At 40.0% G+C, this 25399-nt stretch overlaps 1 protein-coding gene across 1 annotated transcript; it reads right to left on the bottom strand.

The window, feature by feature from the left end:
- Nucleotides 1-429: 429 nt before the first annotated feature.
- wnt9a (wingless-type MMTV integration site family, member 9A) lies at nt 430-23918 on the bottom strand. Its single transcript, XM_059345007.1, has 4 exons — nt 23782-23918; nt 8796-9055; nt 7524-7786; nt 430-4109 (listed from the first exon to the last, which is right to left on the bottom strand). Exons 1-4 carry the CDS (start codon nt 23871-23873, stop codon nt 3555-3557), a joined length of 1170 nt encoding a protein of 389 aa, XP_059200990.1. The 5' UTR covers nt 23874-23918; the 3' UTR covers nt 430-3554.
- Nucleotides 23919-25399: the final 1481 nt, after the last annotated feature.

The following is a 25399-nucleotide window of genomic DNA, read 5'->3' as shown; positions in this document are numbered from 1 at the left end:
CAAAAGAAAAACAGAGTAAAAAATACAGGATATAAAATCAATTTAGACTTTGACGTTATTTACACTAAACACATGCTCATAATATATTTAAAAATAATTTATCTTTTATTTTTCTCTACAAAACAGAATTTTGTACATGATCCACTGACGACTAAACAGTGCAGAGTTTTGGATTTGAGAATATGGACGACTGTGATGTCTAAAAAAAAAAAAAGGACTGGCTGCTGCATCATGCTCCTCTTTCTCGGGAGAAATTTTTAGGCCTATGTACAATCTATAAACAAACAAAAATGCACTCAATGTGCATCTGGTGTTCCTGTCATGCAAGTTTTGAATCCACTCAATAGTAGAGAACCTCAGTATATTTGGGCCGAGGAGTGTGTGTGTGTGTGTGTGTGTGTGTGTGTGTGTGTGTGTGTGTGTGTGTGAGCAGCACGCGCATGCACTGAAAGCTGTGGGAAGCAGGCATTTAAGCTTCAGGTCTCAGCATAGCTATTATGGTTTCCATGTAGCGTGCAAAGTTCTATGTATATGTTTTGACCAGTCTTTATTTGGCATGCCTTCTCATATCAAAATGCTTGGAATTCATCTCCTCAGGACAAATAACTCATGCAAGGCTCTCTTCCTAAAGCATGATACCGCTGTTAAGAACGGTGCTTTAATTTCAAAAACTGTGATAATCATCTTTAAAAATTAAACCATCTGTTAAAGGCAAAAGATGCTTTTAAGGATGTTTGGCATGGCGCTGCGTCGCTGATTACAATCTGTGACCGTCTCGTTACAGCAGCTGTGTGCTGTCTCCACAAACGTCTCCTATTGCTACCAATTTGTGTTTCTGTTGCTTGTGAGAGTTGAACATGTGCCTCACTTTTGTCTCTATACCACAGGAGAAGAAACCTTTGCTATTTACAATTTTTTTTAAATCTGCACTGCACTGTATCCATAAATACAGATCTTAAAATACTTTAAAGGGCTTTTGGGCTTCAGTGCGTGGATGGCGCTATAATACAAAGCTGGGTCCCTCACTCAGTAGTTAATTCATACCCATCTAAAACAAGGCATATCTTAAAGTATATAACAATGTTCCCAGAAGCTAAGTGCTGAGAATACAATGAAATATTGTCTGCATTGTTTGTGTTCAGAGGCATTTCTTATAAAACTGAAACTTTGATTTTATGGTTTTGTCTTCAAGCAATAGTTCAACATTTTGGGAACTGATTTGCGTTGTTGCTGAGAGATAATAAGAACGATACCACTCTTACACCTGTGCCTGTTATAAATTACAGCTCGCGGCCAGTTAGCTTAGCTTAGCATAAAGACTGAAAATAGGGGGTAAAGAGTTAGCCTGACATTGTGCACAGGTAATAAAATCTGCTTACCAGCATCTGTAAAGCTCACTGATTAGCATGCTAACTACAACCTTTATGCTAAAGTAGGCTAACCGGCTATGTGTTGAGTTTTGCTGTCTTCAAATGAAACTTGAAAAACTTGAAACCTGTTTGAGGTTCAGCAGGTTCCAACAGCAACGTGAATGCTAATAATACATTTTAATATTTCTGTTCAAAAGCCACCAAGGCTAACAATTTAGCAAGTGGGTAGCATGGTGCAGGAATTGCAAAGGCTGTTGGGAATATCAACATTCTTCAGACATATTATGACAAAAAAAACTCTACACTTCTAAAACCATTATATAGCCGATCCCCTGGAAAATTAACTTCTATAGCTTCAAACCTTCACAACCTTTCAGAAAATTTCTGCCTACGAGGTTGTGAATACCACGAGAGGTGGTGTTCATGAACTCTTCTTGTGAACACGATGCACACAGCCTCATTTAAAGGCAGCATTTAACACCAGAGTGGTATCAATCATCCAACTCTCAGCAAGAAGGTTAATCAGTATTTCCCAAAACGTCAAACTATTCCTGTAAAGTGTCACTGTAGTTGCATGGCAGGGTTGAGTTTGCTGCATTTAGATAAGTGTGTCACTTTGTGCCAGGCAACAATTTGAAAAATGTGTATTATAACAACTTCACTGACTTCTGAATGACTTGCCAATGTTTGCATTGAGACATCAATTTGCCGAACATTACACAAATATTAGTCTTTATAAAATATATTTATATAAGCTACGAGACTTACACATTCATCTTCACTTGAGCAACTCTGCAGACACGTCAAGTTAGATTTCCGTCTTGGTTGCCCCTCACTGTTTGGACTGACCGATGCAGCTCTCTCCTGTACGTGCTACATGTCTACACGTGTTGAATATGGCTCAATCATATTGTGGCAGCTGAAGAGGAAAGGATGTGAAATGGTAGGGGGCTACATTCCTCCAGTTCTCCACAGTTTTCTTTACAACTTCAAAGTATTAAAAGTTAAAACAAAACAAAAAAAAAGATTCAAGCTCCGAGGAGCTCTATAATTTCTGCTGTGAGTCACACGTGGACTGTTTGCTGGTCACGTGATCACCTGTTGTAGGCCACTGTCATCTGTCCAACTTGGATAATATGTGTATTTGCATGATTTCTTTCCTATTTTATCCAAATAGTTCTAGTGGTTTAAGTTATTCCCTGAACATTGGTTCGCTCAAGGCTGAGAATAGCCTAAACTGACTGGTTTAATTATTTTCTGTTAATGCATTTACTAACAGCTTCATATTATATTTTTACAAAAAAGAAAAAAATTAGATTGTTTTTTTTTCTCCCTGTGAAGGAGTAGTCCCAAAGGATCTATAAATTATCCACGGCAAGACGACGGACACAAGTGTGCTGCTTTCCAAAGGGCCTTGTCGACATGAATCAAGAAGAAAAACGAGCGAGAGCACACAAACAACAAAACATTTGTGTGGTTAGTGGTTTGTTTTAACATAGTTAGATAAGTGGCTTGTATAATATCATTACAATATAACTGAATTTATTTACATACATATGCAAACACACAATGTGTGTGAGTGTAAATATGTGCGTGTAGAGTAAATCTTACACCCTGTCTTTTTTTTCTTTTTAGCAGTCTCTGAATATGGTTTTCATTGCCATAAAAGTCGTCATTCTAACACCCCTCCCCCTCTCACGTGCTCACGTACAAACACACATGTAAAGATTGACAAACACACACACACACACACACACACGCCATTCTTCTTTGGGCCAGACCCCAGAAACCAGTCTGTTGGTGTTACTGTCCTCGTGTTGGATCCTCATCAACTGGACGCTCTTGTGAAATTAGATTTTTTTTATTCAATAGGAAAATAAAAGCTTCTCTCCAAGGCAAAGCCGTGATTTAAAAAACAAAACAAAAAAAGCTTGAGATGTTGACCCAGTTGTCTGAGAAGGTTTTTTTGATCTGCAAACAGACAGGGGGGCCACAGGACCTCTGACACCCAACCCACAGAAATCCCTCAAAGTGCTTATTGCTCCTCCATCGACTCGCTCTTCTTTTGTTTGCAGAAAATTGTTCCGACAGTGGAAGAAAAACCTTGTTTGAGAGCAAAACGACTACTCCTCTTCAACACGACCATCTTTCTCTTGCCTCCACTGATCGCAGAGGTCGACAGGTTTACCCTTTGCAGGTATAGACCTCTTCTCTCTGTGTGCACTGCTTGCATTCGACGTAGCAGCACCAGCGCACCTGGCACTGGCAGGGCCGGGTCACCTCCCTACTTTGAGTGTTATGGCCTCGTCCGCAGCAGATAGCGTCGCAGTTCTTGTCCTTGTAGCACTTACGGGCCGCCGTGCCCGATGAGTACTTGCTGGGCCTACAGAAACTGGGCGAGTCCTCGATGTGGAGCAAGTCCATAGTGCGAGGGATCTGGTCGTTGAGGCCAGGCAGGGGCTGCTGCTGCTGCTGCTCATGATGTGGTTGCTGCTGTTGTTGTTGCTGTTGTTGTTGCTGCTGCTGCTGCTGCTGCTGCTGGCTCCGGCCTGTGGAGATCTCTCCCTCCCCCGTCGCCTCGTTGGTGGAGCTGCCGACCTTAATGGAGGTCTCGTATCGCTGTTTTAGCTGCTTGCCGATCTCGTGGAAGGGCTGGAGCTGCCTCCAGCAGGTCTGGACCGTGCAGGAGCCGGAGACACCATGGCATTTGCAAGTGGTCTCCACTCCGGCCTTGATTAACTGGTTCAGAGACAATGAAATACTGTTAACTGCCACGAAACATTTAAGGAATGTGATGTGTCATTTAATGAGTCTTTGTTTAGTAAGCAGAATTTCAAAGAGCCAAATTATATAAATATGCTCACAATAATAGGATAATGAAGGGTGGAGAGCAGTGGTTTGGGAGGAATGTAAAGACATGACGGAAAATGATAAAATTGCCTGCTCTTTTTGATATCATAATAAAAAGGAAAAACAGCACAAGAACTATCATTAACATCAATCAGAAGGAGAACAGAATTACACTTTGTCTATGCCTTTGTACGAAAAAGCAAAGGATATTAGCTGGTGGGAAGATTGATTTTTGTTCTGACAACCACTGTTGACATGTGTATTAAACTCAGTAACTTCAATCATGATGAGTATTAGGAAAATCACTCTTAAATCAGTGGTGGAATGTAACTAGGTACATTTATTCAAGTACTATACTTAAGTACAATTTTGGGGTACTTGTTCTTTACTTGATCCTTCAGCTTAATACTTTTACTCCAATACATTCTGAGGCAAATATTGTAATTCTTACTCTGCATTTAGCTGCCTGGCATAGTAGCTTTTCAGGTCACGATTTAACATGAAAAACATGATACATTTATTTTTTTATTATTTTTTATTAAACCTCATAGCAGTATATTAAGCCCTTAATATGAGCCCTTTCTTGAGAAAATTAAACCACTGCTTGCATAAATGCATCAATAATTATTATAAAATATTTTTAAATATATTTGGACTATATATATATATAACAATGTTTCAAATAGACAATCCATTCAGACAGAGGACACTTAAGATATACAGAACCGTGATTTAAACAGAATGCAATGATTTGCAAATCCTTTTTAACTTACTTTCAATGAAATAAAGTACAAAGGCAAGATATTTAATTTTGTAACTGATAACCTCTTGTTTTTTTTCTGTAAATATAAACAATCATTCTGACTTTTATGCATTTTGTTTCTATTTACTTGCAGCGGTAGTGGGCAGTATCATAGGACATGTCCCCAGTCATTTTATAAAGGGCTGATTTTGTCACCATCACCTTTTAAAAGCATAATTTGATAAAAAAATGTTCTAAAAAATAGCCTGCATGAAGAAATGGTAATGAAGAGAATCAATTCAGTTCTACTCGTGTGGCAATTATGTCATTACCCAGAAAATGAGTTATGCAAACAGTGGGAAAGAGAAATAATAGTAAAGAAAGCCCTCTCTACATAAAATCATAGATAATTGCAAGTGAAACATGGAGATCATCAGCAAAAGTGACCACCAACACGTTATTTTAACCCTAATCGACCTCTTCACAGTCAGCCAAAGTTCATCTCAGCATCAACCGCAAAGTAAAAGCAGTGTGTGTGCGAAAATCAATGACAATAACACATTGTCTAAGATGGGGTTTGGATAGCATCTACAGTTCTTTTCTCAGACTGTGAAAGAGATCGGGGAACAGGAAGTGCATATTCATCACACCAGCAGGTCAAGAAAATTTGATAGGTCAGCTTTTAAATGTCGGGGGGAAGCCGAGGCTAGCACATTCCAGCTCCGTCCTGCGTGTGGGAATTCATCCTGAACGACTGTGGTATACCTCACTACATGTGCAAATAAAATAAAAAAAATGTAAAAGAGCAAAACAATGTTGTAAATCTTTTATCACAAATGAAATCTCCTGAGAGATTGGATTTTGGAGAGCAAAGCTGAAAAGGAAGAGCCTGCATTGGTCTTCTGGGAGAGTTTTGTGTCTGCTAACATTTGGGAAGTGTGCCTCTGCTATAATTCATTTTGAACCCAAAATGAAAATGGCTACAATATGAGAAAAGCCGAGTAAAACGCAGCAGATTCCAAACCTTTAGTTTTCTTTGGCTTGACAGCTTCAGACCATTCCCTCTTTTTTATTTTACTATTAAAAACACTTCCAAGATGAAAAACCCATATTTGCTCACCACAAACAATCGCTGAATTGTGCCAAAGCACAAATGTGAGTCGTTGCCTATCTAATCTGGGAGAGAAAACCAAATATTAACTAATGAGCACTCTCAGACTTCAACAAATTTACAGTGGCAATTACTTTAAATCAGTTTAGGTTTCTTTTTTTTTCCCAAGTTCCTTGCAGAAGCATGAAACTCTACACTATTATGTCAGTAATTTCACTCTCCCATGATGCCCCATGAATAACTCTATCAATGTCATACTCTTGTGGTCATATTAAATTCCTCTTTGCTCATTCTAACCATATATTTGGACAGTGTGTTTCGTCTTGGACAGCAGTCATTTACCAGCACTGTAATATTTAAACTCCAGCATTACAAAAGCAAAACCAATGATATGGCTGTGCAGTATATCCGGGATAAGGTGCACAATGACTTGGCACTTCATGCTGCTGTTTGTCTACATCTTTGCACAGAACTCAGCCTGTATTATATTATCACTGTTTTCCCACCATTTAACTGATTCATGTGAGCAGCCAACATTTCTGTTTAAATAGTGTCTGTGGCTCCAATTGAACTCCGACCCCATTCAAACTGTTTACTTGATTGAGTGTGTCCTGGTTGGCCTCATGGGTGTGAAATATCAAACTCTCTTTTTTTGCTTTGAAATTTTGAAATTATTACTTTAATAAAAGGCAAATTGAGATGACAGTTGGTGTAAAGATCCTGTGATTAAATTATTGTGTAATTTACTGTTTTTCATTTCAACGTAACTCCCTAAAATTTAATCTCACTGAGTCAGCAAGTCACAGTTAATTATGTTTGCCTTAGACAAACTAATAAATTACTGTTGCTGTTAGATGATTATCAATGAAAAAGACATTAAATAAACACTGTTTTCAACAGTTGTGCAAAGTGTTGCAATTCCACCATTTTTGGGACCCACAAGAGATAGAAAGCAAGAGTGGTCAAAATCTATGCAATAGGCCAATGTATTAAAATGTTTTGTCCCTAATACTGGTAAAAATACTGGATCCTACACTTCCCACAATGCAAAGCATCTTGTGCTTTCTGCCTGGTAAACCTTAACTGGGTGATAATTTTACTTTTTATTCTTTTATTTCCTTTTTTTTTTTAGATATTTAGTATTTTATTGTTTTCATTGTTTTTATTTATTACTATATTTGTGTATGATTTTTATTGTTTTTTAATAACTGTGCAGCACTTTGGTCAACTGAGGTTGGTTTTAAACGTGCTCTATAAAAAGTTTACACATAGTAATTTGGTCCATTATTGATTGATAATATAAAAATGTTTTATTGAGCAGCTTAATGTAAAAGAAAATGATGTCACTTTCTTTGTATCTCTCCCCATCACTAGTAAAATGACTTCAAAGCAAAAGCAAAATAATTCAAAGCAAATAATTCACTGTCATGTTCTGATCCTGAACACTAACCTTCATGCCCACATTTGTGTTGTGCATGTCCACGCGTGCACGCAGGTCCTTGTTGGAGCGTTTGCCCAGGAAGTCCTTGACAAACTTGTTTGCGTATTTGAGGTTGTCTCCGCAGCCACCCCACTGCCACGCCTTGCGGTTCTCCAGGTCCGGGGCCTCGTCACACGTGCAGCGCTCCATGCGTCCAGCGCTGCAAGCTTTGGCCATGGCGTGGGTGAGTCCCGCTGAGGAGATGGCGTACAGGAAGGCTGTCTCTTTAAATCCTGGGAAAGGATATCGGAGAATGACAAATGAAAAGCAGGAAATAAGAAAGAGTTTGGTGCACCAAAATCTATCGGAGAGCAGTTTTTTTTTATCATGTTTAATCACATAATTGTCATTAGTTGATTGCAAATTAACTGCACATTTTTTGAATGCACATTTTTTATCTGTTCACAAAGTGTTCCAGGCACTCCTCAGCTACTTGTGTGGTCTTCATACAAGTTGTGTAACTTGGATACGGTGGTGGTTTCAAACAGACCCTCATCCTCCACAGTGTTAATTTGCCAGCTGCAAGCTAGATGTTTTGGAGCTAACAGGACTGTCTGCATCGTTAGCAGTGTGCTGGCTTAGCAAAAGACGAGATGTACTCCAGTGATAACTCAGTCCACATTACCAGTAACTGCAAATTACTTTGGTCTTGTCAACAGACTGATCTGGCAGGGCTTTGTCACTGAACTTGACTTTCAAAATACTATTTTTTAACCATTGCTTCGTAGTTACTTTGGGCAAAAAGCTTATCATAACACAATCCTTTTTTTGCGTGAGTGTCTTATGACAAATTTGCATTAATGCATTATTATCATGTTACTTTTGACAGTTTCAATTTTGAAGGAAGGAGAATATAATGCAGGCAAAAAACAGCACAAGAACTATCATTAACATTAATCTGAAGGAGAACAGAATTACACTTTGTCTATGCCTTTGTAAGAAAAAGCAAAGAATATTAGCTGGTGGGAAGATTGATTTTTGTTCTGACAACCACTGTTGACATGTGTATTAAACTTAATAACTTCAATCATGATGAGTATTAGGAAAATCACTCTTAAATCAGTGGTGGAATGTAACTAGATACATTTATTCAAGTACTATACTTAAGTACAATTTTGGGGTACTTGTTCTTTACTTGATCCTTCAGCTTAATACTTTTACTCCAATACATTTTGAGGCAAATATTGTAAATCTTACTCTGCATTTAGTTGCCTGGCTTAGTAGCTTTTCAAAAGCCCATACCTCTCTTTAGTATGTTGGCTCGGTGGCGCCCCTCTAAGGTGCAGTTCCATCTCTCGAAGCGGAACTGATACTGGCATTCTAGGGCGCTCATGGTGATGGCCTCTCTCAGAGTCTCCGCCACACCCGGGTCTCGTCTGCACATCCTGCGCTGCTTCTTTTCCAGTTTGAGCCGGTCGCACAGCTTGTAGTGGGCCCTGCCCACGTTCTCCTCTGGTAGAGAGTTCAGTGGCAGGATAGACAACGGTTCATTACCTGTCAACCTGGAGGGAAAGATCATAGACACACTCAGGTCAGTTAAAACACGGCACAGAGAGGGAGTGGATTCATCTTGATAAAAGGTTCCAATAAAGTTCAGGATGCTGACCTTCCTGGATAAACAATAAGAGTTGCAAAGATATACTACATAAACAGCACAGGAAGCACAGCTGGGGCATATAATGCTCAGGAGTTTGGTTAATGTTCAAATGAATTCAGCTGTTCGGTGGTTAATGTTCAGGGGAATTCAACATTTGCTGGAGATTGAGATCAGCCTCCAGCACAGGCGTGTCTGTGTATAGAGCAAATTCTCTGCAGAGGTGGAAGAGTTCTTTCTTTTTATAATAAGTGTCCCCATTTAAGACCTCACACACTTATCAAGTCACAGCACCAGCAGCTCAGTATGGGGTATGAGGTAAAGAATGGGGACATATTTTAAACAATGGCTCACAGTGAACGTGACAGTCGTACTGCATGCAAGTGAAACAGTAGCCAGCGGATACTTGGTTTAATATTTATATCATATAGGGGGGGGGTCACTCACAGCAGTGCTGTATAGATTTAAACATGATCACACAGTAGGATTTACACTCTCATTATAGAAGCCCTGTAACAAAAGTCCAGTATTCAGGACCTTAAAGCTGCAATCCATTTGAAATATAACAAGCACAAGTTTCAGTTCTAAACATGGTATGGAGAACATGTGGTAGACTTGCACTCCTTTCGTCAGTTTATTTAAGGGAAGCGTATATAAAACACACAAAGCGGGGACTGCCACATAGCTGGCAAAACCGACGACCAGCGTTCTGAGGTTGTGATGGGGAGAGCAGAGCATTACTTTCATAAACACACACGGGGGACATGACTGTCAGCCTGTGACCATTTTGGTCACACCAACTGACAGGATTGGCACCGTAGTTGTTCATTATGTGGAATTTCTGGCCTCCTTTACACCCTTAAAGAGAAACTGAAGAATAAATGGATTTACAGAAATCACAAAAGCACAAATCTTCTGGCCAATGTGCCTTAGCAGACGGACTTTGGGACATTTAAAGAACACTTTGACTCCTCGCCTAATGCTGCACTAATAAACTAGATATCACAGCATTATAAATCAGCTAGAAATATGCACTCAGTAGGGTGCAGATCTGCTCCAGGTGTGTCCCCTCCGAAACAAAGAAGAGTTGAGAGAGCTATAGTCCCGCCCTAGTGTGCTGTGATTGGATAGAGCTTTACACATATCCCAGCTCCATTACAGTCAAGATGGTGGTGAAGATAACAAAAACGAAGATTTATTGTATATCTTATATCTTGCCTGAATTTAGTGCCTCATAATTTATCGGGGACTGAATTAATCTGCAGATGCTCTGGTTTAAAATGAGAACAAACTTTTCTACGGATGTCAGTTTTTGAGGCACGATAAAGGCCAAAATGTGGCCAAGAAATGCTTTTTGCGTTGTGATTTGGTGCTGATCACTTGCAGCCCAAATCAGCCGGTTAAGAGTAATGTGCAGTCAGTAGCCAATAATGGTATAAAACAGTCAATACAATAGAGATTTTTTCACCACAACCACTAGAGTCCCTTAAGCATACAGTCATAAATTTGCACAAAACAATATGAGGCTGATGAGTGCAAGATTAGCTGCAGATGGACAGGGACTCACAAACTCACATGCACAAACACGACCGAACGCACAATCATGAATCGATGTCCGTCCCTTTTTGTGTGTATAAAAAGTGTGCATGCAGCCAACCAAATTAGAAGACGTCCAACTATAAGACTGTGAAGAGTAACCACAGCAAATGGGAAACCAGCCACATTGTTGGTTTCAGCCAAGCAGTGTCAAAGAAATGATTCCACAATATTTTTGTAAAGGTGCAGAGCACCTGCTGGACGTCCACACCGGTTTAGTCAATGGAGCAGATGTGTTGATCGGTGATCTACATTACTTACATTTTTACTTCATTACTGTTTTCCAGAGAAGATTCTGTCACCGCTCATATTCACTTCAGCCTCCAGCAGAAGGTCACAGGAGTTCTTCAACTAGAGATTTGTTTTAATAAGTCCAATAACTGACTGAAATGTTTCCCCTCGGGTGCTCAGTTTCATACCAATGGACTTAATAGTTCACATATGCTATTCGATACTGTCTTTACAACGCATTCACAGCCTGCTTAAAAATCTGAGCAGTCAAATCAAAAAAGGAGGCATCAGGATTTACTTTCAGATTGGGTCAAATGGTTTCCTTTTTACAAAGTGTGTTTGCCTTTGCTTAACTTGTCTGACAGCTATGAATTTTCAAATGGAAACCTGGCAAGCTGTGTCTTGACAGAGATTGCTCTCCCAACACACTTAGAGAGTAAAAAAATGTATGGTTTGAGGCGTACAGAGCGAGGTGTACACAATGCACGAGAACTGTCTTGCTGTGAATAACATTTTCCTCTTATTTGTCTCGTGCTTTGTTAAAATACACCGTGCTTACAATGCCAAGGAAACATATCCAAAGTGCCAGAACAAACAATTCCAGCTGACCCCGGTATGTTGAATATGACTGACAGCCGTTCCACAACATTTCTATGGCAAGCGAACGGTCAGGGATTGAATGATGGCGCCATGTGGAGTACCTGCCTAAGACCATTTGAAACACCAGTGGGGAATTAAAAATCATGTGAATTTAATATATATTTCAAAGGAAGCAGTTTACTACTACATGTCTGTGACTCAAAAGAAAATATTTGTTTAAATTCTGATTATTAATAGACCCAAGATACAAATGGTAGTCTTAATTTACTAAAATACCACGAACATGACGTGCACATTCCTCAGTAAGGCATGCATAGTAACACATATCAGCGTCAAATCTTCCAAAAGCCCACATGTCTGCCAAAACAAGAGACCATTAAAGTGACAGGCCTCAACTGTCTGTGTGACGTCCGCCTGTCCGAGACAAAAAGATGGCCTGAGCGGAGCTGGAGGGAGGCCAAAGATGACATGACACTGATCTCAGCGCTACTGTCTCTGCATTTTTTTTTACTTTCTTTATTTTATACAAAGGCATTTTTCGAGCTAAAGACAGCCAGGAGGCAAAAAGCGTGGAGGGGAGAGAATTAGGAGCGGAGAATCACTTCACGTCTCCAGAGAAGAAGCTACTGGCCGGTGCTCGCTTGTGTGCGTGTTTCCACTATGTGGCAGACCAGAAAATAGTCAAATAGTATCACAGATGTACACTGATTCCACTTCTTCTGTCGATATATTATCGATCACTGGATGCACTTTTGTTTTATTTATACAATTAAAAGCAGAGTTGATATCAATCGTTCCTCTTTGATTAAACTTTGCTGGAAATTAAAGATAATATTTTCGCTGGATGCGGGACTGTGACCCCTGCTGTCACACAAAAGGGTCACACATTCCAATATGGTGATCTGTAAAAGTAAAAAAAAAAATATCACTCTGCTGTTTGCTGAAGAATGAACTCATTCAACTCACCTAGAGGGAAAGAGAATTGGAAAACAGCACAGTGGCTGAATCACAAAAATCATTACAAATCTCTCTCCGGTCAAAAGGAAATCATTTGTGTGTTTTCCCATGACGACGACCACTTCTTGGAGTAAAAATGGAAAAACACAGCCACATGTCAACTGTGACATCTCAGTTATTCTGTAAAATGTGAGACGCCACTTTCTTGTAATGGAACATCTATAAAAGGTTTTTAAAATGTAAATAATGGAATCTACTAAAGCTTTATAGATCATTAAAAAGTCATTAAAAATCAGCACTGCACTTCATTTGAATAACCATCTTCATACACTGGTTTGTATGATATCTTCTAATAACGTATGATTTGTATGATATTTTATGAGATATATGACTATTCTATTTAACAGTAACAGTTTTAAACACATGGTTAATGGTTAATGTTGTTGGGTTTGGGTTAAAATAGGTAAATTCATATAATACGTAAATCAACAAATTGCGTGAAATAACTATGTTCTTGATGTAGAATGGGATGGAGAACATAGTCATAGATACGTTAAGAAGTTAACTGGGAAATTAACCAACAAGATTCCCAACCTAAATGAAAGAATAGGTCATCTGTCAATACCACCCAAAACAACCCATATGAGAGTTTACTACTAGGGTACAGAGCGCACACGTCATCACACAGAAACATACGGTTCAATGTTGTAAAAGAAAAAAAAAGGCTGCAGTTTCATTGCATTTAGGCTACAAAACTACATCTCTAGGATTTGGGCAATAAACTTCCCGATAAGCCGTTATAAAAATGAAATAAATGTGCGTAAATGCCGGAAGTGAGGTAGTCACAAGGACGACGTGACTACTTCACTTCCAGCATAAAAACGTGATGCACTACATCATATCTACTAAAGAGGATATCTTTTTTTAAATATGGCAACCTTTTCTTGATTTAATGTCTAAAAACTGAATTAGTGTTATTCTGTTGCTGTGCCATTTATGTTATACCCTTGTTTTGTTTGTCTAATGTCAAAAACTCTGTCAAAAAAAACCAAAACATGTATTGTTCTGTGTAGCTCTACCATTTATCTCTAATTTGTATACATAATTTGTATATATTTTTCTGTTATGAAAACAATAAAAAATAAATACACAAAAAAAAAAAAACGTGATGAACGAAAGTTACTTTTGTAACTCCCAACAAATGTCAAAATGGGTCGTAATGTTGCTCATCTTGGCTCAGGTTTAGGTGCTACCAAGAGCAGAATACAGTTCTTTTGACCAGATTTTGGAGTAGCCGTTTACAAAGTCGCTCTCCATTCAACACATTAATTATTGATTCATTGCTCAAGTTAATCAGTGCATACTTGTTTTCACGCTGTGCTGCAGAAACACACGGACCTACATCTCCATCACACTGAATTAGAAAGTAAGAACATGTAACTGTGTTTTCACATCATGGACCATTTTCTGTAGGTGTTTATATTTGAGGTGTTGTTTGAGGTGTTGGCACAGCAACACCAATTACACGTGGAATATAACACCAACATATAAAACTCATTATTATCCTACGTGAGGTGGGATTCTTGCTGATGTTTGCTCAGCTTTGCTTTTTCCATTCACACACTTGCCTCTACACACTCCTCGCAGACATCACTGACCCACTCTCACGCCGCGCCTCCTCCACTGTCTTTCACTAAGTAACACCAGAGTTTGTTTAGTCCTTTCTCTCTACCTGTCAGCACCTCCCATTGCCCATGACATTTACTTTATATACATTTTCCAATGCAGTCTGCTCAGTGAAAACACCCCGTTTCACACTGAGGAGCCTCAGAGTCGATTCCCTCGAGGAAATCATTGACTAGCACTAAACTTCACCATCATCACTCCCTCTCTGGCTTTACATTACAGAAGTGACTCTCAGCTGGTTATTCTGCTTGTTCTTCACTAGTTTGGTATGTAAATAGTTAAGAAGGTGTAATATTAAACTCTAAGATAGTGGCAATCCTGTTATCTCTTATTGTTATCTCTTTCTGGGCCTAATTGAAACACACAATCCTTTGTAACTTCTGGTGTTATTCATACAGTCATATATAAACAAAGGTGGCTCAGTCCATGTGCTATAGATTAATCTAACGAGGCTAAAACAGCAAACTTTACAAATATTAGATGTAGCCCTTTAACAATTCTTCGAACAACTGACTAACTAGTAAAGTAAGTATCTTGTTCGGACAAAAAACTATTTGAAGATGATCATCTTGGCCACTGGAAAACATTGAGGTTAATTTTTCACAATGTTCTGACATTTTATAAACATATCTTAACCGGAAAAATAATCAACAGTTAATTGGTAATAAAAAATAATCACAGCTGGAGCATCGAACGAGATGATACATCAGCCAATTTGAGCTTATCACTAAAAAAATAAATTAAAGTACAGAAATGCCAATGGTTGATGTCTGAGGTCATTTAGAAACAATCACCATTACAAAGTTTGTCCAACAGAGAGTACAGAGTTAATTTTTCAACTTTGAAATGTCCCCTTCAGTACAATCCTTAAACTTGTTGTTATGCCTTAAAGGGGGTATTTTGCTTTTACTTATGTTATATGTTAAATGTCATCATTAATCATTCATATTTCAAGCATGGACAAAGTTTTACAAAATTTGGTAAATGTATGTAAAAGGCTCAAGCTTCTATATGTGATGATCAGCTCCAGGAACAAACTACTGTTTGTTTACATTACACGGACTGCTAAAAGTAGCTACATGCTAACGTCAGGGAAACCTGTAATTGTGGCTGCCGGTGTTGTTAATTTCTCCCCAATTTTGATCACATTCCTGCTGTAACATGTTCGAACATTATTTTTGCTAGATTTTTGCAGATTTTTATGTTCTGTAATATTAGTACTTAATATGATACTTAAGAGATCCTTTTTTCCAAAGAAAACGCTCTCTTTGGTGTTTTACCTGTTGAACAAAGCCAAAGCAAACATACTTCTGCTGCAGTGTTATTTCTCATATTTGAAGATAAGAATGAAAATAGGAACGTGTTTTGGTGATTTTCAGCCAGTGTCTTGTTTATTATCTTCCCTCCACAAGGCTAACAGGTGTTGGCCCAGTTTGTATGTAGTTACCATCGACACGTGTGTCGATGTGTGTGTGTGTGTGTGTGTGTGTGTGTGTGTGTGTGTGTGTGTGTGTGTCTGTGTGTGCATGCGTGCATGTGCACATGCATACGGGCACTTACTACCTTAAGTCAACACCTACAAGAGTCAGTCGTGGCTGAACGCGCCCAGGCAGAAAAAGCACAAAAGCCACAGTTTCTCCATTAGTCTGAACTTGCAGGTTGTGTGGTCTAGTGTCTCCTAGATCACAACGTACCCCCCTCCTCCTTCTCCTCCCTTTTCCCTCTTCTCCGAACTTCCCCTATTCCCATTGGTCAATTACTCTAAACGGATGCCAATCATTCCGCCCAGCTGTTGGCTCAAAACAAAGCCTCCCGTAGACAAAACCACCGATGTCTACGGATGTAACCTATACAAGACAATGACAGACATGAACATGTGTCCTGGAACAGTTTAGCTGTCATGAAGACAAACTACTATGTTCACCTGAGATTAATCTGTGCATACTTTTTCAAAAATCAAACACCAAGTTTTTGTAGGAAATTAAACTCGCCAGTGCTGATCTCCTATTCTCTCCTTCACATTTTCCTCCTGCCTTCAGTGTTTAAAATGCTCCTTTTGGGGGGAAAAAAGTGTGTGCTTTTCTCAGAAATGTTGGATGAACTTCAGACCACCCTGCCCAAGTCCCATCTGGTGTATCACAGCCCAGGCCATGCCAGAGGTTGTAGGAATGTGAGTGTGTGTGGTGTTTTCCCTCTGGCCCACTCTAACTATAGCTGACAATGTGCTCCACAGCTTAAACTTGAATAATTAAAGAAACCATGAATCAGTGTCGAATGACTCTCTGGTACAGGGAGTCTCGAGGCTATTGTCCACCTCCAAGAAGTTAATAAGAGACAAAATCCTGCACTGAACTCAGATATTTTCTCCCCAACAAGCACAGTGACACCCATCATTCCCCAAGACTTTAAAACAAGAAATAGGGGAAAGAGTAAACGATTATGTATGAGGCTAAGATAAGATTAGTCACTGGTTGAAAGCACTGGGTGTTGTGACTACTCCTAACAAGCTGTGGCTGACACAGTACAGTAACATGACAAAACGACTTTGAAAACAAAGTGGTACTGGCCTGGGACTTAGCAAGTCATTATTAGTTGAGTAATGAGCCTTTCTGCGAAGTGGGGATGTCATGCAACGTCTAGAAGGACTGCTATTCACAGTGTGAGGGGGGAAAGTCCGCTATCTTGTATGACTTAACAGGATATGACCCAGTGTTATATCATCTGCTGTCCCTTCTGGTCATTTACAACCCACATAGGTCATTTACAACCCACATAGGCCGTGTCAGACTACTCCCACTAATTGACAGATCGGGTCGAGTTCCTGTGCATGTACTCTCTTGATATTTTAAATGTCAATGACACGATGCATTAGCCATATTTTCTTTTAAATAGTTTAAATACGTTTCTCCACACAAAAACCAGAAGAATATCTTTCTTTTTCAATCCATAAAAAAGGGGGGAAAAGTTACTGCTCAGCCTAATTTTTTAATCCACAGCCGTGAATGTGAGCGCTGGTAGCTGAGCAGCAGGACTCCAGGACCTGGGTTTGGGAATGGGAGTGTGGGGCATGGTAAGAGGTTTAACTGCTATGTGAGAACTCAAGGCTTCTAAGGTCAGCAGCTCAGTTATAGTCACTGTGTGACTGGCACAGATTGGGCGCGCAGCAGTGTCCGCATGACTCCCCTGTTCTAGCCTACACCATGGCACAGAGCAGCCCTGTACCAGCGCACCGACGCACCAAACACGTTCAGGCACACATACTGTACTGGGCTCTCACCGCTTCGCACATGCAGGCACAAGACCCAGACCAATGATAATTTGGTGAGGGAGCAGTTTACAAACAATAAAGCAGATAAAAGTGTGCAAATGCTGGAAATGTCAGGCTTGTTCATGGCTGTTACTCTGGGCAAAAGCACTCCTGTGAATAAACCGAGCATGCAAAGTCAAACCACAAAATCCAAAACAAAACAGTCGCTGTTTTGAATCACTCTCGCCTCAGTGACTACAAGTGGCTGAGTTCATTAACGGTTATTTACTCTTACTACTGAAAGTACTACTTATTTTTTTCCCTCTATGTTCCTTTACTCTAAATTAACTTAAATCACAAGTTTTATGTTCATTACAATCAACAAGCAAGAAGCCACTACAGGAGACCTTTTTCCAACAAAAACAAGTGAATTATTTTTTTTTAGGAAAAGTTAACTCGTAATAATGAATGAGGTGATGCTTTAGACCGCATTGTGCATTTATTTTTATTTTTTGATCATTTTAAAGATTAAAAAGTTGAATTATCTCCAGAAAACTTTATTGTCTAAGTATAGTGAGTTGTATACTCTGTGTACATAATCTGTAAAATACATTATAATGCATTATATTTCCCACTAAATTTCCCCATTTCCCTTTGAGTGACATTCACCTCAACAACATTCTGAGTGTTAGGTATAAACTTGTGATATTTTGGCAAGTGTATATAATATAACATATCATGTTTACTTTAAACATAGATTAAGCACAAATGATGTTCTTTAACATTATCATTAATACATTGTAATGTGTGTTGCACTTCCTCCTTGCCTCACGGTGGCCCTGCTTGCTGAAGAAAGGGGGTGTGGTTCTTCTGTAGTCCACTTTAGATGAAGTGGAACACTGTGACTGGCTTATAGACATCCAATTAAATAAGTTTGTGCATTTTGGTGCGGCAGGTGACAGTAAACGTCAGAACTAGCAATCCTGGAAAAGTTATATTCATTTGAATAGATGGGGAATCTGAATGGGTTAAAGACAAATGTGTTGTTAATTTCCCTCACTTGACAAATAGCATGAGTTTCTGTGCATGTACACACAGCTCATTTGTCGCTTGGGGTGAAAATGTTTGACTTTTGACAACTGACTGATGATTAAAGCAGCAGTAACCTGTTAAAGTCATGCAAATCGACCATTTTCAACATGAAACACTTCGGGGTTAATGGCAGCATGGATCGCCTGCCGTGCCTAGGCCTATTTCATGTCAGTGTACGTCTGACTGTGTCCATTCTCAAACTAATACTCAGGCTTTATAGATAAATATCCCTTTTGGGGCAAACCTTAGTCCATGTTATAACACCCATTTGGCAAACACACATATAAGTGGAGTATCTGAGTGCATGTCAGGTCATGCTTCTATAGGATTGTGTTTATGCAAGATGAACGTCCTGATAAAGCACAGTGAAAGTCGAACCCTGCAGTTTTGAAAAGGTATTTTCTTTCATCCTTTATGAAATTATTAATCTTTGTCAACAGGTGCAGGAGATTAAAACAAGATTTCATGCTAGAAGCTGCAGAAAGATATTTAACATTGTGAAAACTGACTGTTAGACATGAGAAAATATTCTTCAGAAGCCCAAAGCCTTAAGTGAGGGTTTGTCAATCTGCTAATCTTGGCATGTATGTGAAGTGCCATGTCTTTTCTATATCCCCACAAACCAGGCAGAGAAAATGCCTGTGGTCAAGCATGGAAAACACAGGACATAGCGGTCACACTAACTAGCATCATCTCATCAATGCCTGACCACTAAAAGTATCTTGAGTCTATATTAGTTTTCCTGTTTTGCAAATTGCCCATGTCTCCAGCTCCATCTGCAAAGATCATCATGCATTACCAACAAGTCTCCTTTAACGGGAGTTTCTTTCCCATATCTTCTGACTACCGACCAATAAAGTGCACAGCCGACTGGTGTGACGGTCCTTTTTACAATCAAGTATGTCTTAGCTGCGGTCTCCTCTGCATGCTGATGACACCAGAACTGTAAGTCTTTTGGATGTGAGCAGGCCAAACACATTTTAAAAACCACGTAATCTTCAAAAATATTCAGAACAACCATGTTATTATACAGTATGAGATAACAACCCACTACAGACACCACTGAAACCTCCATAACAAAGGTGTGTACTACTCTGCAATTTCTGATGATTCAACCTGTAAAACAAACAACATTACTTCATTTAGAGAAGACATGATTTTCTGTGCAGAAAGGGGGATTTTTGCTCTGTAAGCTGAAGTTGAAAGACACTTCGTACATGTCATGCAGGTCGACCACAACTAAGCATACGTAGAACTATTTTCTTTTCCTGAATTATTTTTACACAGACTTGGCTGCCTTTACATTTCATGTTTTTACATTTCATTTCCCACTCTCCTACTGTTACACAAAAGGTCACAAAGTGCTGAATGAGGACCATCCTGCACTCTCAGAAGGCGCTGCACCACCCTGTGGCATCCACGAGCATCACAGGCCTTTCCACAGGGATGTCAAGGAGCAGAGCAGTCAAAGCAAAGCACAGCTTAGCTCAAATCCGGATGTATCAAACAGAAATATAAAGAAAACAAAGCTCTCTCTTTTCAGAGGCAGTGCGGTCCGTTATCTAAGCCTCCAGGTTTTTGCGTGATCTCACCACGCTACATGGTCACAGCACCAGAGCTGAGAGAATCCTATCTTCTTGGCTCACAGTAAAGTGATACCCTTTGAGGTGTGGCTGTAGCCACAGGATATCCTATGAAGTTGGGAAATCCCTCTATCAACGGTGCTCCCCGCCCTGCTGCACGTCAGGGCTAATCAGTCCTTAAGGCCTGGTAATGAGACGCCCGCCACCACTGTCTGCCAGGCATCGCCAGCCTGAGCCCACACTAACTCTGCTGCTCCTAATGAGTGGTAATCACCCAGCAGCTCCCCACAAACCACTGCAGGGATGCCGGCACGCACATGAGGCAGGGCAAACCAGAAGACGGGAAGGGAGACAGAGTAGGAAATGTTTACATGGAGCCGCTTTAAAAAACAACTTGTAACATTTCTGTGCTAAGAAATGTGGCTCCTTTAAACTTTAAAGCATGCTGCTGTTTGATACACACCAGGAACTAATTCAGCGCAGTGATAAAAACCTTTTACAGCTGCAAACTGAAAAATCACTCCTCCTCAGTAAATTTACACACATCCCATTTGTTATCCTGTTGTTTTTGGCATTGTGCCTCACTTAATGGAGCGCTGAAAACAATAATACCATCTGAAAGGGCATCAGCTCAGCCTCAGGAACAAAGTGACGATAGATTGTTTAAGGATATTGCAGTGATTAAATAGCAACTAATAGCAACCACTATATTCGCTTCTTCCGGATGCTGCGGTGGTGCCTCTGTGATTGGTAAATCCCACTTGCATGACTGTGGGCAGCCTTCCTGTATATGTCGCACATGAACTAAATAAAAACAAACCCTTGAGTCACTGTTAGGACTAGCATTCAGCACAGTTTACAAGACCACAGAATGACAGGCCTTTTACCAAAACTCAAATTTAAATCAACACTGCTGTCTCAGAGAGTCCTCCGAGCCTCGACGGGGTCAACTGAGCAAACAAATTACTTCCTTATTCAAAAGTTTATACAATATCCCATCAAGGTGCTGTAACATTAAAGTACAGGTAAGTACATTAAGTCAAGTAATGAAAGCAAAGGGAACATCTCCGATTCAAACTCTAATGATAACGGATTTAGCAGAACCAGCACCTGCCACAACAGGCTGAGGGAGAGAAAATGAGCTCACATTCTTGTGGCAAAGGATGACAATTTAAGCGGGTGCTTGACTACGCCAGAAATCCCACCCCACCCTCGACTGCGCAGACTATGGGCAGGAGAGATTGTGTTTATGTTACACTTACGCTCCACCGCACTCTGGAAATTGGGTATGCAACATTGACCCTCTATTTTGAGTAAATCAGTACTCAAGAGGCCCTAGGATGCCTCGTGCTCATGGGATATTTATTTGAACAGGTTTGTGTTAGTGTGTCCCACAGTCAAAGCTGAGCAGGACTGTGCCGGAGTGTCACCGGTGTCGAGTTTCTGGGAAGTTGGCCACGGGGCAGTCACATTTTGTATCTGTGTCACCTGTGCAGGGTCTTTCACTATGTTTCATGTTCCTCAGCTGCAGGGCTAAATCATTCACTGACACTCATTCATATTCCCTGCTCACTGAGCGGCAGAATAATAAATCTGGAGTATCGTAATACCACATGTCTCTGCGTTCTACTCAGGCCACAGATAGAGAACAGACTGACAGAGGGAATTGAAAACAAGTGCTAACTGAATAAGTAAATATGCATTACCATTAGGACCATTAAGGCTGATGTGAGTGCCAATTTGGCACGTCAGACTTAATACACACTGCCTGCCAAGGGCGACACTGCTACAGGGAGGGAGACAGAAACAGAGAGCAGGGTTACATTTGTCCTTCTAATGCAACTTCGGAGCTGAAACCAAAGACGGAGACAGAGAAAGGACTCGATGTGTGCATGAGCATTACACATGGTGACGTTTTACTGTGAAGGGCTGAGATATTTCCATCATACAGAGCTGTTACAGGTGCCGTGCAGCATGTTTACATCACTCAGATGAGTGCCAACACTCTGGTGCAACACCCAAGAGAACTACATTTACCACATGTGAAAAACTGTGTGTAAAATGACTCAGTACTCCCAAAATAGTTGTACTATAATACTTTTTCTGCTTTTTTGAAACTTTTCATACATTTATTTTACCAAGATACCTTATTAAGAGAGCTTATACATCCAAGAGAAGCTAAAACCCCCTTCAACAGGTCTAACACACAAGTCTAACAGGCCCTTAGGGGACACTTCCTGTGCTCTCTTGCAGATTCACAACAGTTCCCAGATCAACTAACACTCCTGGATCCTGCACAACACCCATGCCTACAGTACCATAAATTTGACTCTGCTGGAAAGGCTTCATGTGTCATCACTCCACAGTCTGTGGCCATTTGTCTCTGTGCACGTCTGCACTGTTTGCAGCCAAGGGGAGCACTAACAACACCCATCAACATGGATACTTGTAGATACTGCAGAAAAGCACTAAGCGCTTGCTTCTGTTTACTATGACATGCCACTTTGGTACATTTTGTTCTGTCAGTTTTTAAAGACAAGTTGTCATTTGGGGTTCTTTTTTGGTCCAGGTGAAACATTGCTGCTCTCCCACCTGACATGCTGAAATCCTGACATTTGAACGACCTTGACTTCCTTGCAGGGTAAATACTCTTCTGTAGCTAAGACTGGAAAAAATCAAGAGTGCAGCTCATGTGAGTGAGCAGGCAGACTGGAGTTCAGTGCATTAGTAGGCACTCTGAAGTGGAGGTCATAGTGGGCTACACCTAAAATCCAAGGCGTTCCCTGGGAATGACTTTGAAATATACTCCCATGTGCTCTTTCTAAATTAAACAGTATTGTGTATATGACATGATTCATAAAACGCGAAATTTTTCTGATTAATTTCCTAACACGTGTTCCAAGTAGGGTTTTTTTAAGTTGATGGAGGCAGCAGCAGAAAAAAAAACCTCTGCCAGAGTTGTGTGATGTTTATGCTGGATGGGGGAATTTTCTGTGCAAGCTGAGCAGACGTTTCGGCCACCAGTTCAGTCAGTCAGATTGCTTTATTGTTACCAGCTGTGCAGTCTGAGGCATATACACTCACCTTTCGCTCCGCGGCTGTTTTCAGAGTCGACTAAGGATATGATTTTACAAGTGTTTCAGCAAAATAATCACTCGACCACTACCTGCCATTCAAACATGCCAGGGGTTACTTTACAGTGGAAAGAATGGGATGAACTCTGCTCGGCCAACATTGCTCCGAGGCTGCGTATTTATATCTATAATACATGCTGTGTTTATGGGCTTGCTAAGATACTCTCTGACCCTGCTTGTCACAAAATGATTTAATTGTCAGCAGCTTCAGTGAGGCCAAATAACGTGCAGGCAACCTGCTGCCTGCAGCCACCAGCATGCGAGGCCGCTGAGCGCTGCGCAACCGCGGCCAAATGACACCTCACTGACCCGCGCGTAATAACACAATCAAACTACTCAATAAAACAAATCAAAGTTAGTAAGATTGATTTAGTTGCAGACACGCGATATAAACTTGTGTTAAAGAAAGTTCAGAGGAGACAAAAAGTTGTTACATGCTTTGTATTTCAGGAACCAATCAAATCAATGAAAGCAGCATCATGGACATACTGCGTCTGTCACTCCTTACCCGAAATACGCTGCGGTTGGTCCAGGCAAGTTGAGAAGATACACTATAACTGTGAACGATAACCATCCCAGGAGTAGGTGTCCATCCAGCATTTTGCTGCGGCTCCAGGGCAGATCATTTCGTTTCTCCTGAGTAGCTGTGTAAAATCCCTTGTTGAACGCTCAACACTTCTTATACAGAGAGGAGCTGCGCTGCGCTCCTCCCATCAGCAGAGAGAGAGAGGGAGAGAGAGTGGAGAGAGAGAGAGAGTAATATGGCAATACATACTCAGAGCTGAGCCTGATTCACAATTCACTCTCAGGTTTTCAGACAGATAAATCATCTCAGTTTTCTCCATTTGTGATTTGCATGACAGCTTCTCCTATGTGGGCGTTTTAGGCACCATACCGTCAGTGTTTGTGCAGACTGAGGTCAGTCTGAGCTGGCCTGTTTATCATCAAATACTTGTTTACCATCAGTCAGTGACAGTTTATTTTCACAATGGCAAACCCTTAATTTCTATGATCCAGCACAAGCAGGATAATACAGTAATATCGGTGCATGTACTCGGTGGTGGGAGAAGTATTCAGAGTCTTTAGTTTGTCAGTATTATCAGTGAAAAGTACAAGTTGTGATTGTGCAGAAAAAATGTGCTTTACTATTATATATGATGTTTTGCATTAATATTACTGCTGCATTAATGTGTATGTTGCATTTTACTGCTATAGATTTTTACGTTTGTGCTAATTCGAACTCCTTTATACTGCAATAATTTAATCTACAAAAGTGCATCATACTCTATAGGATTGCATGTTTGCAGCATCACTCTCCTGTGTGAACTATACTGAAAAAAATGTTTTATGTGGTTAGAAAACAACCATTATCCGCTTTGTGGCTATGCATTTTCCAGCTGATTCAAGAGGGTTTTTAAAGAGTTGATTTAGCTTAAGAAGTAGGAGAAGTTTCTCAATACACAAAAGGAACATATCAGAATATCAAAAATCACCAGATCTGGAGATACATGGCAACAAGAAGGGTGTGAAATATTGTAATAAAAAAATGTAGTGGAATAAGAAGGGCAATATTACAAATACAAAGTACAAATACAATATTGCATAAAATGTAGATGCTCAAGTAAAGTACCTTGAGTTTGCAAGGAAATGACTTACTTCTATTCCACCAGTATTACATCTAAAATAGTTCATTTTTGTGCAGCAGAGATAAATCAATGGGAAACTTACAATATTGTATTAAAATGCCCCAGTATTGTACTTAACTACATTTTTAACATTTATGACAAAACAAGCTCAAATCAAGGGCAACACCATCTTCCGAGATAAACTCCTGAATAAATATTGCAGCAATTTGAACACAACTGGATCGTACGGCAAAACAGTATTGTCGACTGCCGTTTCCAAGGTCAAGAATGAAGTCAGGATCTGAAGTGTTGACAAATTTAAAAGGTTATTAAGTGAAGTAATTCCACATGCTTTATACTTTTACTTCACAAACTTTCAGAGGAACACACTGTACCCCTTTCTCCACTACATTTATCTGGCAGCTGGAGTTACTTTGCAGATGTACAGAAAACATTTGATGGGCTTATAAAATATGATGCATTTTGTTATGTATTAAACTA

This window comes from Centropristis striata, chromosome 11, assembly GCF_030273125.1.
Source record: "Centropristis striata isolate RG_2023a ecotype Rhode Island chromosome 11, C.striata_1.0, whole genome shotgun sequence".
Classification (NCBI taxonomy): domain Eukaryota; kingdom Metazoa; phylum Chordata; class Actinopteri; order Perciformes; family Serranidae; genus Centropristis; species Centropristis striata.
Note: the sequence above shows the minus strand (reverse complement) of the source record. Positions and strands in the feature narration are given on the sequence as shown.

Excerpts from the sequence above, each read along its gene's own strand:
- wnt9a (XM_059345007.1), bottom strand. The coding sequence starts at position 23,873 with ATGCTGGATGGACACCTACTCCTGGGATGGTTATCGTTCACAGTTATA. Across the intron at positions 9,056-23,781 it reads CCAACCGCAGCGTATTTCGG|GTTGACAGGTAATGAACCGT; the intron begins GTAAGGAGTGAC and ends CTTTCCCTCCAG. Across the intron at positions 7,787-8,795 it reads AGCCAACATACTAAAGAGAG|GATTTAAAGAGACAGCCTTC; the intron begins GTATGGGCTTTT and ends ATCCTTTCCCAG.